This window comes from Tetranychus urticae, chromosome 1 (assembly GCF_039701765.1).
Source record: "Tetranychus urticae isolate SD_2017Ah chromosome 1, NJAU_TeUrti_SD_1.0, whole genome shotgun sequence".
Classification (NCBI taxonomy): domain Eukaryota; kingdom Metazoa; phylum Arthropoda; class Arachnida; order Trombidiformes; family Tetranychidae; genus Tetranychus; species Tetranychus urticae.
In genome coordinates, this window is record NC_142958.1 from 23,669,256 (window position 1) to 23,680,981 (window position 11,726).

Sequence of the window (11,726 nt, forward strand, 5' to 3'; positions counted from 1 at the left end):
AAAAGCATTCAGTACAAGTTTGATTTAATGAGTTAATACTGCCATGTCGAGTAATTCACCTCGTTCTTTAGTGAATATTTTCAAAAGGATTCAACATTATGGCAAAGTTTTTTACCTCTCGATTGGCCGAGATATCAAGTAAGTGTTGATTTCAATTTGACATTTTCTTCGAATCCTCTAAAGTTAATTATTTTTTTCAAACAATGTAAGGGGCTCACGATTATTGGTTTCGATGCAAGCGTATGCTTGGAAAATGAAGAGATCAAATGCTACAGTTGTTACCCAATTTAATCATGTGGTCAGTGCTAATAAAAACAAGCCAGCTATAATCTGTCAAGACAAAGTATGGACTTTTCAAGATCTTGATTCATTTTCAAATAAAATTGCTCAAACCTTTGTGTCATCTGGTTACAAACCTGGAGATGAAGTTGCACTATTAATGGACAATAAGCCTGAATTTGTTGGTATATGGCTAGGTGCGGCAAAAGCAGGCTTAATAACAGCTTTACTCAACACAAATCTTAAATCATCGACACTTTTACATTCAATTAGTGTTATTAAAACCCGTGCTTTAATATATGACTCCATTTTTGAATCAGGTAAGTTTTAGATATTTACAAAATGTGCTGCTTACTTTATTTTATTTGTGGATATTATTTGTACCTAATATCTGTGCGTGTTTCTTTATTTTGTTTATAGTTGTACAAGATTTATTGAAAATACTTCCATCTGATAAATCCATTCAATTTTATTGTTTCAATGAAAATGCAAAGAAAGTCGAAGAGAAAAATACAAAAGCCAAATCACTTATCCCGTTGATTGAAGCATCAGCTGATCGTCCCGTTAATTACAACGGACAAGTGAAAAGTATAATACATTATCTTTATTATTTCGCTGGATGTTAATTAACTGCTTTTTATCCTCTAGATCGTCTGTTATACATTTATACATCAGGCACAACTGGGTTTCCAAAGGCTGCTATCATAACTCATGGACAATTTAGTTTGTTTGGACACACTATTCAAAAACTCACCTCGATGACTTCAAAAGATGTACTTTATATCCCATTGCCTCTTTATCACTTTGCTGGTGGTGTTTTAGGGATTAGCAATTGTCTAATTCATGGTACAACGACTGCTTTAAGGGACAAATTTTCGGTCAAACATTTCTGGGACGATTGTAAGAAGTACAACTGTACTGTAAGTAACTGTTTGTTTTATAGTAATTGAGTAACTGATTGTTTAACCAGTTGAATAAAACAAACATAAATCTTAATTTGTATTTCTTTTTGGATCACAGGTTGCTCAATATATCGGCGAGACTGTTCGTTATCTGCTTGCTCAACCACCAAGTGCCAAAGATCGCGATCACAATGTTCGTTGTGTTTATGGTAATGGTTTTAGACCTACATTCTGGGTTGAATTCAAGGAAAGATTTGGTATCCCGAATGTTATTGAAGTCTATGGTTCTACTGAAGGTGTTGCTAGAAGTGCCAATGTTAATAGCCATAATGGTGCTTGTGGTTTCATGCCTTCTTGGATTCCTACATGGTTATTGACTAAATTTTATCCGATCATGTTGATTCATATAGATCAAGAGACAGGAGAACCTATTCGTAATGAAAAAGGCTTGTGTGTTGCTTGTGAACCTGGTGAAGTTGGACAAGTAGTTGCAAAGGTTGATAAGCGTGATTTGGCCAAAACATTTGAAGGGTATACCGATAAAGAAGCAACACGAAGTAAGATCTTAAAAGACGTTTTCCGAAAGGGCGATTCATATTATGCATCGGGTGATTTATTGGTTCGAGATGAACTAGGATACCTTTATTTTGTTGATAGAACTGGCGATACTTTTAGATGGAAAGGTGAAAATGTTTCCACAGGTGAAGTTGAAGCAGTTATTGGATCCATCACAAATCATGCAGATACAGTTGTCTATGGTGTCCTTGTACCAGGTAACGAGGGTAGAGCTGGAATGGTTGCTATAAGAGATACAACTGGATCTCTTGACTTAAAAGATTTACTAATTAAAATGAAGAAAGAACTACCACAATATGCTATTCCAATTTTTATACGATTAACTGCTGATATCGAGGTAACTTCAACATTTAAAATGCCAAAATTTACACTTAAAAAAGAGAGTTATGACATAAATTTGGTGAACGATCCAATTTATGTGTTGGATTGGAAAAACGAAGAGTACAAAAAACTAGACAAAGAAACTTATAATAAGATAATCAATGGTGAATATAAATTTTAATTTCTCACATTTTAAATCGTATTTCAAAGCATTGTTCACAGTTCATCTACTTTAACGTCTTATTTGCTAAAAACTTAATTTGTAATACATTTTCTTCAGTTAAAATGTAATCAAAATGCGGGTATAAATTTAAATTTAAGTTTGTAACGAAAAAATTTGGAATCAATTCTTCAGTTTTTTTTGCTAAAAGAATTTTTTCCGCTGATTTATTGAACACTTTAATTATTAAACAATCATTATTCTTATTTTGTCTTCAAGTTAATATAATTAGTCTTTAATTCAATATTCATCTTTTGCATGGTTATATAAATTATCTTTGGCGGTATTTAATTAATACTATGAATAGAAACGTCTTTTAGATCTTAAGAGTTCAAAGAAAAATCCATCATTAATCGAAAACAGCTATTAACAGCTAAAATCAGTTAAGAAATAACAAATCTCTAGATTAAGTTGTTGCAACTAGAAGAAATGAAATATCAAAGGCTAAAGAGTTTTAGCTTAAGATAAATGCAACAAGTTGATTCAATTTTGTAATATCTGTTAGATAGAAGCTGAAATGAGTTAATAATTAAAGATAAACTCAGTCGCCTGATATGAGCCATGTTTAACGTAATTATTAATTCCGGTGAATTAACGGAAAGTCGCATATGAATTTATAGCTAAACTGATGCATATCGAATAGAATATTAATCACTCAAGACAAATAAAGAAATTACAGCATAAAATAACCTAAAATGATCTTTATTGAAGTAAAAATTCCGATACGGGAACATCAATAAGCTCTAGATGGTAAGAACTTTTAAGAGTCAATTTTTATCGTATCATTTTTGCTGTAACTCGATATCAAGAATTAGATTAATTTTATTAATTCGACAAAAATTTAATCAGAGATGTGAGGTCATTTCTTTTTGGCAGCCTTTTCAGCGGCTTTAGTGACTTTTCCAGCAGACAAATCTTTAGGTTTAACAGATTTAATCACACCAACAGCAACAGTTTGTCGCATATCACGGACAGCGAAACGTCCAAGAGGAGGGAAGTCGGTGAAAGTTTCAACACACATTGGCTTACTTGGAACCAAATCAACAATAGCAGCGTCACCGGATTTAATTGATTTTGGATTATCTTCTAATTTTTTACCGCTACGACGATCAATTTTTTCCTTGATATCCTTGAATTTGCAAGCAATGTGAGCAGTGTGACAGTCCAAAACTGGTGTGTAACCATTTGAAATTTGACCAGGATGGTTCAATACAATAACCTGGGCAGCAAACTCTTCAGTAGCTTGAGGTGGGTTATTTTTGCTGTCACCAGCTACATAACCTCGTCTCAATTCTTTAACAGATACGTTTTTAACGTTGAAACCAACATTGTCACCGGGTACAGCTTCAGTCAATGATTCGTGGTGCATTTCAACTGATTTTACTTCAGTTGTCAAGTTAACTGGTGCAAATGTAACAATCATACCTGGCTTAATTGTACCAGTTTCAACTCTACCAACGGGTACAGTACCGATACCACCGATTTTGTAGACATCTTGGAGTGGAAGTCGAAGTGCCTTATCAACTGGTCGAGATGGAGGATCCATAGCATCTAAGGCTTGTAACAATGTTTTACCTTCCAATTTAGCTCCCTTCTTTTCAATTGACCATCCCTTATACCAAGGCATGTTGGGTGATGGTTCAATCATGTTGTCACCATGCCATCCAGAAATTGGTACAAATGGTACAGTTGCTGGATTGTAACCAATCTTTTTAATGTAACTGCTAACTTCCTTGGTGATTTCTTCATAACGAGCTTGAGAATATTTTGGCTCAGCTGAATCCATTTTGTTAACACCTACAATCATTTGTTTTACACCCAAGGTGTATGCCAACAAAGCATGTTCTCGAGTTTGACCGTTCTTAGAGATACCAGCTTCGAATTCACCAACACCAGCAGCACAAATCAAAACAGCACAATCAGCTTGAGAAGTACCAGTAATCATGTTTTTGATGAAATCTCTGTGACCAGGAGCATCAATAACGGTAACATAGTATTTGGGTGTTTCGAATTTCCATAAAGTAATATCAATAGTGATACCCCTTTCTCTTTCAGCCTTTAATTTATCTAATACCCAGGCATACTTGAAGGAACCTTTTCCCATCTAATAAGTAAAAAAATAATTAAAATAATTTAAATAAATTAGAATAAGATTAATACAAATTATGTCATTGTAGATAACAAAGGAAATGGAAGACAAAGGAATACCAAGAAATGGGCACGTCACTTCTATGGATTTCCTAGACAAAGGCCAGATCTGGCGTCTGACACATAAAAAAATACCACAACTATTCACTTTTGTGAAAAGTAATAAAATCTAGTTAAATGGTAATCAAAGGTTTCAAACTTACTTCTGCGGCTTCCTTCTCGAATTTTTCAATGGTACGCTTATCGATACCACCACATTTGTAGATTAAATGTCCGGTCGTGGTTGATTTACCAGAATCGACGTGACCGATGACGACAATGTTAATATGAGTCTTTTCCTTACCCATGATTGACAGTTAAATTAACTTGAGTGTAAAAATTAAATGAGCAAAAATCAAAAGATCCACAAGACAAAAAGAAATGCAGAACAGTGACAAAGTGTGCTTAAAATTTAAAGAGATTTTTGCTTTAGCTTTATCGGAAAAGGAAATAAGATAACACCTTCCAGATAAGTACAGTTTAATACCAATAGATGTCACTGTTACATAAACTTTTGAATTTTTTGCTTCACAATCTTTTTTAAATTAACCTTTCTCTAATTTCAATTAAAATGGAATGATAATTTTGTAATTAAGTGCTGAATTTTACCAAATGATTGACTAGAAGTGGCAGTAATCGAATGTCAAAGAAGAAACAACCAAAGAGATCTGATCCAGCAACACTGATCCACTGTTATTCATTGACTCAACAATTTATCGTCGGCATAATGAATATAATTTTGCAATTTTATTTATTTATTTTATTTTATCATCAATTTTTTAATACAGATTTTAGATAAGCTTGAAAATTATGACTGATAATGAATGAAAATGTCTGTAAATTGATTCAACAATAATTTGAATCGCAACAAACATATATTCATTACTTTACGTGAAAAACTGATCGATTCATCGTCATTGAAAAACTCATATCTTTGCATTCCTTTGGACAACGATTTTATAGTTTCAACGATCCTCAAGTTTACTCGCACTGAACGTCCTAAGGATACTTCACACTTACGAACCATCTCAATGTCACCAATATAAGCCTCCATCATGGCTTCAAGTTCATCTCTTGTGAAATTAGAGCTTGAATTGATAGTCAAGTAATCATTATTATAAAATTTCATGACATTGCTAACATCGGTTATAAGTTGCACAATATGTGAGTAAGATTCAAACAAATCACCGTACTGATCGTCATTTGCATTCATCGTTTCCGTAAGTAATTCTGACGATTTTATAATGGAATCGTAAAAGGTTCTTGTGACATTGTTTGAATCATTTAAAAGGTTCACAATATATGAGTAAGGTTCGAACAGATCACCAATTTGAGTGTCATTCGAATCCATTGAATCCAAAATTAATTGTAATGCTTGAACACTAGCATTTAAGAAGGTTTTGTAGTCTTCAGCGATCCATTCTTTTGCACATAAAGTCTTTACTTGATCAATTCGTCGAGTTACCATAGAAGTTAGTACAATTTTCGGTATTTCTTCATGAGGATACAAACTTTTTAGAAATTCAAACTCTCGTATTGATGCAGATAATGATACATTGATCACGGCAACTAATTTAAAACGAAAAAAGTCATAGAAAGAAATGGAAAAGTCAAGAACGAAATGAACAACTTACATAAAAAGATGAGTCCGATCGTATTTTTCATTGTAATTGCTGGCAAATCAGTTAGTCAATGTTAATAAAAGTAAAACTGTTTTAGTAATAACAACTTTGAGTAACTTAAATGAATTGAATATAACTCAACTCGTCTTGGTACGCTTACTAGTTCAATCATAGCATTGATGTACAGTCTATCGCTAAATTTATCTGTGATTATTTGTTCAGTTTCAATCAGAACAATAAAGAAATTGTCATTGAATTGTGTTAAAAGATATAATTAAGTGATTAACGACAATGCTGCAAACACTTAAAATAGTGTTATCAAAGTAAAGTCGATTACACAGGCCATTATCTCATGAGTGAATGCAACCAATGAATCCATGAATCACCATTAACAATATCGCGAGTTATAATCATTTTTAATTATTATTATTATACATCTGTTAATCTGAGTTCTGGATGGTGGATAATCTCATTATTTTATTAAATTTTTTCCCATAAGACCCATTAGATTAATTTAATACAATTCAATTCGATAACTCGAACTCTTGTCCACTTTCACAACTAATCAGAAAGAGTAAAATGATTTGAACAATTTACCACCAAACCTTATCAAGTCAATTGACAATCTCGTGAAATAAGAAGCCTCTAGTGCAAGTAAAATGTGTAAAAGCCAACAAGGACTTAAAGGAGGAACAAAATTTTTAATATTTCTGAATCTGATTGAATATTGAATATCAATTTGTAATTTGGTAAAGAAAAATAAAGACGCAATAGGGAATGTAATTAAATTTTATTCAACAAAAACTCTAATTATAACCAAACCTTAATGTTGAGTGTTTTCAAATACAATTTCCCAATCAACCATCGCTTTGTAAATTTACGTGTAAATTAGGATCCATGCATCAATTCAACGTCTTGTACTGAATTGTTTAGCAAATGCAGGAAGAAAGCTGAAAGGTTAGATTTTGAAAAGGTTTCAGGACTGCTGATGGTTAACTCATCTAAATAAGTATTTAAGACACAATCTATCAATGCAAATCATTATATTCACCATTGAACTCTTACATTGTTAGTTATTCAATAGACAACCTCAATTTTCTCGTTGATTAGATGCTAATATCTCCAAACTTATTGAAATCAATCAAACCTTTACACATCCATCATTACAAAGTTCAATCACTTTAACCAATTTTCATGAATGTCTGTCTCTACTATCAACTCTGATTAATCCGTTTAAGCCAGAAAACTATTATACATTGTGCTCATTGTAATAAACTTTTAGGTTTACTTGTTTTGCGTATATTCACATCTGACGATTACAGACTGGTTACAGATGAATCACTGATTTATCATTTTGTTTATGTATTTTACATTGAAAACTAATGTTAGTTGAAAGATGAAATACTTTAATGGTTAAACCTAGCAACAAGTTGGATGAGTTGAGGTTGTTTTGGTGAAAACAAGATGCAATGCAAATGAGGAAAAGTCTAACAATTAGCAAATGAGCAAAGATGGTAATCTAAACGATATTTACATGAAGCAATAATAGACTATTAGATGACAATTACATTGACTATTGAACAATATCCATGTATCTAAGAATACAAATTATGTAATTCCTTGGAGCAACAATTGTAACTGCGATAAACAAAAGGCTTTGTTGAGTCAACAGGGTAAAAAAAGGATCCATTGAATCAGAGATTCACATTGTAAGTTGCTTTGCTTGGATAATTATTTACCTGAAATAGCCTTGAAATCATCTTCAAGATTCACGTCAATCACTTAAATAACCTGTTTGTTTTTGTACAATTTATTGATATTAAAGAGTCTATTGAAGGGTCTGAGCGAAAAATTCCCGATTTTACCTTTTATTTCATTTTTACTTTCCAATGAAATAAAATACTTCATTGTCACCTTAAAAGCCCATTGCTTTGCACTTCTTTTTAGTTGATTCATATTTTCAATTTCCTCTTGACTTTTGTTACTTTAAACTGTAATTGACTCTTTTTTAATCATCTTGACCACTTTATACTTGACTTACTAAAGTGACATCAAGGTGACTTGACCTAGACTTTTCTTTTTTCATCTCAACTTTATTATTTTTATCTGTTTTTTTATCGTCAAGTTTCAAACATGATTTGTATTCGTTATCGGTTGGTTTTTTATTTGGTTACATTTTGCTTGATTGGTCAACATTCAGCTGCTCCAGGTTTGTTAAGTTTTTTTTTGATTTAATGCATTTTGATTGATGACTGGTTAATGGTTTGTTTTGTTTGCTCAGTTATTGAAGATTCAACAGCTGATTATGGAACAGCACCAGTTTCGCCCTTAAATCCTGTCGATGAAAGTACCTCGAGCCCATCTGATTTGATTATGATTGATTCAACAAGTCAAACAAAGGTTAAGTCATCTAATCGTTTCGCTGAGACAATCAACAACATGAGAGATCGTGTTGAGAAGAGTCGTCAAGTGTTAACTGGAATTGTTGACTCATTTGTATCTAATCCTGGTGATGGGACTAAGTTAGAAGAGGCTTTGGCCCAATACGATGAGGTTGTTGAAGATATTGAAGCTGATTTCACCAAAGCTAAACTGGAATTTGGCTTAAGAATGGAACAAAATGTGGACAAAGCGAATGAAACATTAGATCAAATGGAGAAACAGTTACATGATCTTAATACACAATTTATCAACTGGAGCACCATAAATAGAGCTCGGATGACCAAACAATTGAGACAAGGATTGTTACAATTTAATGATTTTCTTAGCTCAGGAGTGGAGATGTTGTTGGAAGCTTCAGAAAAAGGTAAAGATGTAATAAGGAACTTGCAACGACGCCGTTTTGATTCCAAACAATCGCCTTTTCAATCAACTGAAGATTCTCCAAAAAGATCTGGTTTATTCATCCCATTCCTGGGTCAGTTGTGATTCAAAAATTAATCACCTTTTGATACATCCCAACGAATAATTAACCAACACTAACTTTATTATATTTATTCTAACACTTATAATTAAGATTGTGACCTCAAAATATATTAAACAGTATTCAGCAACGAAACTTGGGTTATATCCTTAAAATCTAAGGGCAAAACCTGATGGACTAACTAAAAGTCCCGACTTAAAGGAGTGTTGATTGATCTTGACTATAAGATTAATTGAATCACTTCAGTTGAAACATCACGTCCGCCCTAAAAATGAGCATTTCAAGTATAATTTGGATATTTTGGGCCATCGAACCCATAAAACATAATTTAAAAGATTTACTAGTCAAGTTTGAAATGAATAATAAGTGACACACCTTTTTGGCCTAAAATAGTTTAATCAGAGAGTAAAAATTTTAAATTTAGTTAGGCTTAGTGAGACTCCGATTAAAAAAACTGTTAAGCTCTTTTTTTATCGTAACATTAGCTTTAAAATGAGAAGACAAGTTTGATTAATTTTATTAATTCGACAAAAATTTAATCAATGATGTGAGGTCATTTCTTTTTGGCAGCCTTTTCAGCGGCTTTAGTGACTTTTCCAGCAGACAAATCTTTAGGTTTAACAGATTTAATGACACCAACAGCAACAGTTTGTCGCATATCACGGACAGCGAAACGTCCAAGAGGAGGGAAGTCGGTGAAAGTTTCAACACACATTGGCTTACTTGGAACCAAATCAACAATAGCAGCATCACCGGATTTAATTGATTTTGGATTATCTTCTAATTTTTTACCGCTACGACGATCAATTTTTTCCTTGATATCCTTGAATTTGCAAGCAATGTGAGCGGTGTGACAGTCCAAAACTGGTGTGTAACCATTTGAAATTTGACCAGGATGGTTCAATACAATAACCTGGGCAGCAAACTCTTCAGTAGCTTGAGGTGGATTATTTTTGCTGTCACCAGCTACATAACCACGTCTCAATTCTTTAACAGATACGTTTTTAACGTTGAAACCAACATTGTCACCGGGTACAGCTTCAGTCAATGATTCGTGGTGCATTTCAACTGATTTTACTTCAGTTGTCAAGTTAACTGGTGCAAATGTAACAATCATACCTGGCTTAATGGTACCAGTTTCAACTCTACCAACGGGTACAGTACCAATACCACCGATTTTGTAGACATCTTGGAGTGGAAGTCGAAGTGCCTTATCAACTGGTCGAGATGGAGGATCCATAGCATCTAAGGCTTGTAACAATGTTTTACCTTCCAATTTAGCTCCCTTCTTTTCAATTGACCATCCCTTATACCAAGGCATGTTAGGTGATGGTTCAATCATGTTGTCACCATGCCATCCAGAAATTGGTACAAATGGTACAGTTGCTGGATTATAACCAATCTTCTTAATGTAACTGCTAACTTCCTTGGTAATTTCTTCATAACGAGCTTGAGAATATTTTGGCTCAGCTGAATCCATTTTGTTAACACCTACAATCATTTGTTTTACACCCAAGGTGTATGCCAACAAAGCATGTTCTCGAGTTTGACCGTTCTTAGAGATACCAGCTTCGAATTCACCAACACCAGCAGCACAAATCAATACAGCACAATCAGCTTGAGAAGTACCAGTAATCATGTTTTTGATGAAATCTCTGTGACCAGGAGCATCAATAACGGTAACATAGTATTTGGGTGTTTCGAATTTCCATAAAGTAATATCAATAGTGATACCTCTTTCTCTTTCAGCCTTTAATTTATCTAATACCCAGGCATACTTGAAGGAACCTTTTCCCATCTAATAAGTAAAAAAATCAAAATAATTTAAATAAATTAGAATAAAATTAATACAGATTATGTCATTGTAGATAACAAAGGAAACGGATAGTAACAGGGCAAGGCAAATTGGAACAATGAGATATCCATATTGCATGGTCAAAATGGGTTAACTAAATACAATAACAGACTTTAGTAAATTGATTACTAAAATTCTAACTTGAATAAAGCATAATATCAAGTATCAAAAGAATGACATACCTCAGCGGCTTCCTTCTCGAATTTTTCAATGGTACGCTTATCGATACCACCACATTTGTAGATTAAATGTCCGGTCGTGGTTGATTTACCAGAATCGACGTGACCGATAACGACAATGTTGATATGAGTCTTTTCCTTACCCATGATTGAAAATTAGAGTTAAACGAATACGAGAAATTGATTAATTAAAAATATAAAACTTAATCAGTGAACTTAAGATGAAGAATGGCACACGCAGCACAAATTTTCTGCAATTTAAAGGAAAAGGAAGTGAGATATGATTTCATGGATCAGTAATTTAATTCAACCTGCAGCAGATGTCACTACTAAAAAACAGTTTAAACTTTAAAGGTTTTTTAAATTTTGCACTTTAAACGTAACAAAAACTGATTGATTCATGTGCTTCAAAACTTTTGATTGGACTCGTGAAATTTTTTTTTCTTCAAAATTTAATTCAAAAGATTTTTGATTAGTTAGTATTTAATCTCTACAAAACTATCTTTATTTTTGTTTGTTAAGGTGATTTATTGGCCATAAGCTACTTAACCAAATGTGTATTAAAGTAATCTAGTAAATAATCTTTACTCGTTCCAATGCGATTGACTTTACACTTGACTTTATGTCTAACACTTTTAAGATATGACCAATATGAGCTTTTC

The 11,726-nt window shown here is 33.0% G+C and overlaps 5 protein-coding genes across 5 annotated transcripts; 2 read left to right on the forward strand and 3 right to left on the reverse strand.

The window, feature by feature from the left end:
• The first annotated feature begins 28 nt into the window (after nucleotides 1-28).
• LOC149094800 (long-chain fatty acid transport protein 4-like) lies at nucleotides 29-2,504 on the forward strand. The gene is made up of 5 exons (XM_089265858.1): nucleotides 29-138; nucleotides 211-599; nucleotides 700-867; nucleotides 928-1,199; nucleotides 1,300-2,504. The coding sequence occupies exons 1-5, from the start codon at nucleotides 44-46 to the stop codon at nucleotides 2,257-2,259; spliced, it is 1,884 nt and encodes a 627-aa protein (XP_089121984.1). The 5' UTR covers nucleotides 29-43; the 3' UTR covers nucleotides 2,260-2,504.
• Nucleotides 2,505-2,984: 480 nt separating this feature from the next.
• Nucleotides 2,985-4,863, reverse strand: LOC107362330 (elongation factor 1-alpha 1). Its single transcript, XM_015929366.3, has 2 exons — nucleotides 4,650-4,863; nucleotides 2,985-4,402 (listed from the first exon to the last, which is right to left on the reverse strand). The coding sequence occupies exons 1-2, from the start codon at nucleotides 4,791-4,793 to the stop codon at nucleotides 3,158-3,160; spliced, it is 1,389 nt and encodes a 462-aa protein (XP_015784852.1). The 5' UTR covers nucleotides 4,794-4,863; the 3' UTR covers nucleotides 2,985-3,157.
• An 85-nt stretch (nucleotides 4,864-4,948) lies between these two features.
• On the reverse strand, nucleotides 4,949-6,363 carry LOC107362331 (uncharacterized). Its single transcript, XM_015929368.3, has 2 exons — nucleotides 6,120-6,363; nucleotides 4,949-6,054 (listed from the first exon to the last, which is right to left on the reverse strand). Exons 1-2 carry the CDS (start codon nucleotides 6,148-6,150, stop codon nucleotides 5,294-5,296), a joined length of 792 nt encoding a protein of 263 aa, XP_015784854.1. The 5' UTR covers nucleotides 6,151-6,363; the 3' UTR covers nucleotides 4,949-5,293.
• Nucleotides 6,364-7,990: 1,627 nt separating this feature from the next.
• On the forward strand, nucleotides 7,991-9,165 carry LOC107362332 (uncharacterized). The gene is made up of 2 exons (XM_015929369.2): nucleotides 7,991-8,316; nucleotides 8,389-9,165. Exons 1-2 carry the CDS (start codon nucleotides 8,241-8,243, stop codon nucleotides 9,033-9,035), a joined length of 723 nt encoding a protein of 240 aa, XP_015784855.2. The 5' UTR covers nucleotides 7,991-8,240; the 3' UTR covers nucleotides 9,036-9,165.
• Nucleotides 9,166-9,406: 241 nt separating this feature from the next.
• LOC107362329 (elongation factor 1-alpha 1) lies at nucleotides 9,407-11,284 on the reverse strand. Its single transcript, XM_015929365.2, has 2 exons — nucleotides 11,068-11,284; nucleotides 9,407-10,828 (listed from the first exon to the last, which is right to left on the reverse strand). Exons 1-2 carry the CDS (start codon nucleotides 11,209-11,211, stop codon nucleotides 9,584-9,586), a joined length of 1,389 nt encoding a protein of 462 aa, XP_015784851.1. The 5' UTR covers nucleotides 11,212-11,284; the 3' UTR covers nucleotides 9,407-9,583.
• Between the last annotated feature and the right edge of the window lie 442 nt (nucleotides 11,285-11,726).

Coding starts and splice junctions, on each gene's coding strand:
- LOC149094800 (XM_089265858.1), top strand. CDS start 44: ATGTCGAGTAATTCACCTCGTTCTTTAGTGAATATTTTCAAAAGGATT. Junction 139..210: donor TCGATTGGCCGAGATATCAA/GTAAGTGTTGAT, acceptor AAACAATGTAAG/GGGCTCACGATTATTGGTTT. Junction 1,200..1,299: donor GTAAGAAGTACAACTGTACT/GTAAGTAACTGT, acceptor TTTGGATCACAG/GTTGCTCAATATATCGGCGA.
- LOC107362332 (XM_015929369.2), top strand. CDS start 8,241: ATGATTTGTATTCGTTATCGGTTGGTTTTTTATTTGGTTACATTTTGC. Junction 8,317..8,388: donor TCAACATTCAGCTGCTCCAG/GTTTGTTAAGTT, acceptor TTGTTTGCTCAG/TTATTGAAGATTCAACAGCT.
- LOC107362330 (XM_015929366.3), bottom strand. CDS start 4,793: ATGGGTAAGGAAAAGACTCATATTAACATTGTCGTCATCGGTCACGTC. Junction 4,403..4,649: donor TCGAGAAGGAAGCCGCAGAA/GTAAGTTTGAAA, acceptor TTTACTTATTAG/ATGGGAAAAGGTTCCTTCAA.
- LOC107362331 (XM_015929368.3), bottom strand. CDS start 6,150: ATGAAAAATACGATCGGACTCATCTTTTTAT. Junction 6,055..6,119: donor GATCGGACTCATCTTTTTAT/GTAAGTTGTTCA, acceptor GTTTTAAATTAG/TTGCCGTGATCAATGTATCA.
- LOC107362329 (XM_015929365.2), bottom strand. CDS start 11,211: ATGGGTAAGGAAAAGACTCATATCAACATTGTCGTTATCGGTCACGTC. Junction 10,829..11,067: donor TCGAGAAGGAAGCCGCTGAG/GTATGTCATTCT, acceptor TTTACTTATTAG/ATGGGAAAAGGTTCCTTCAA.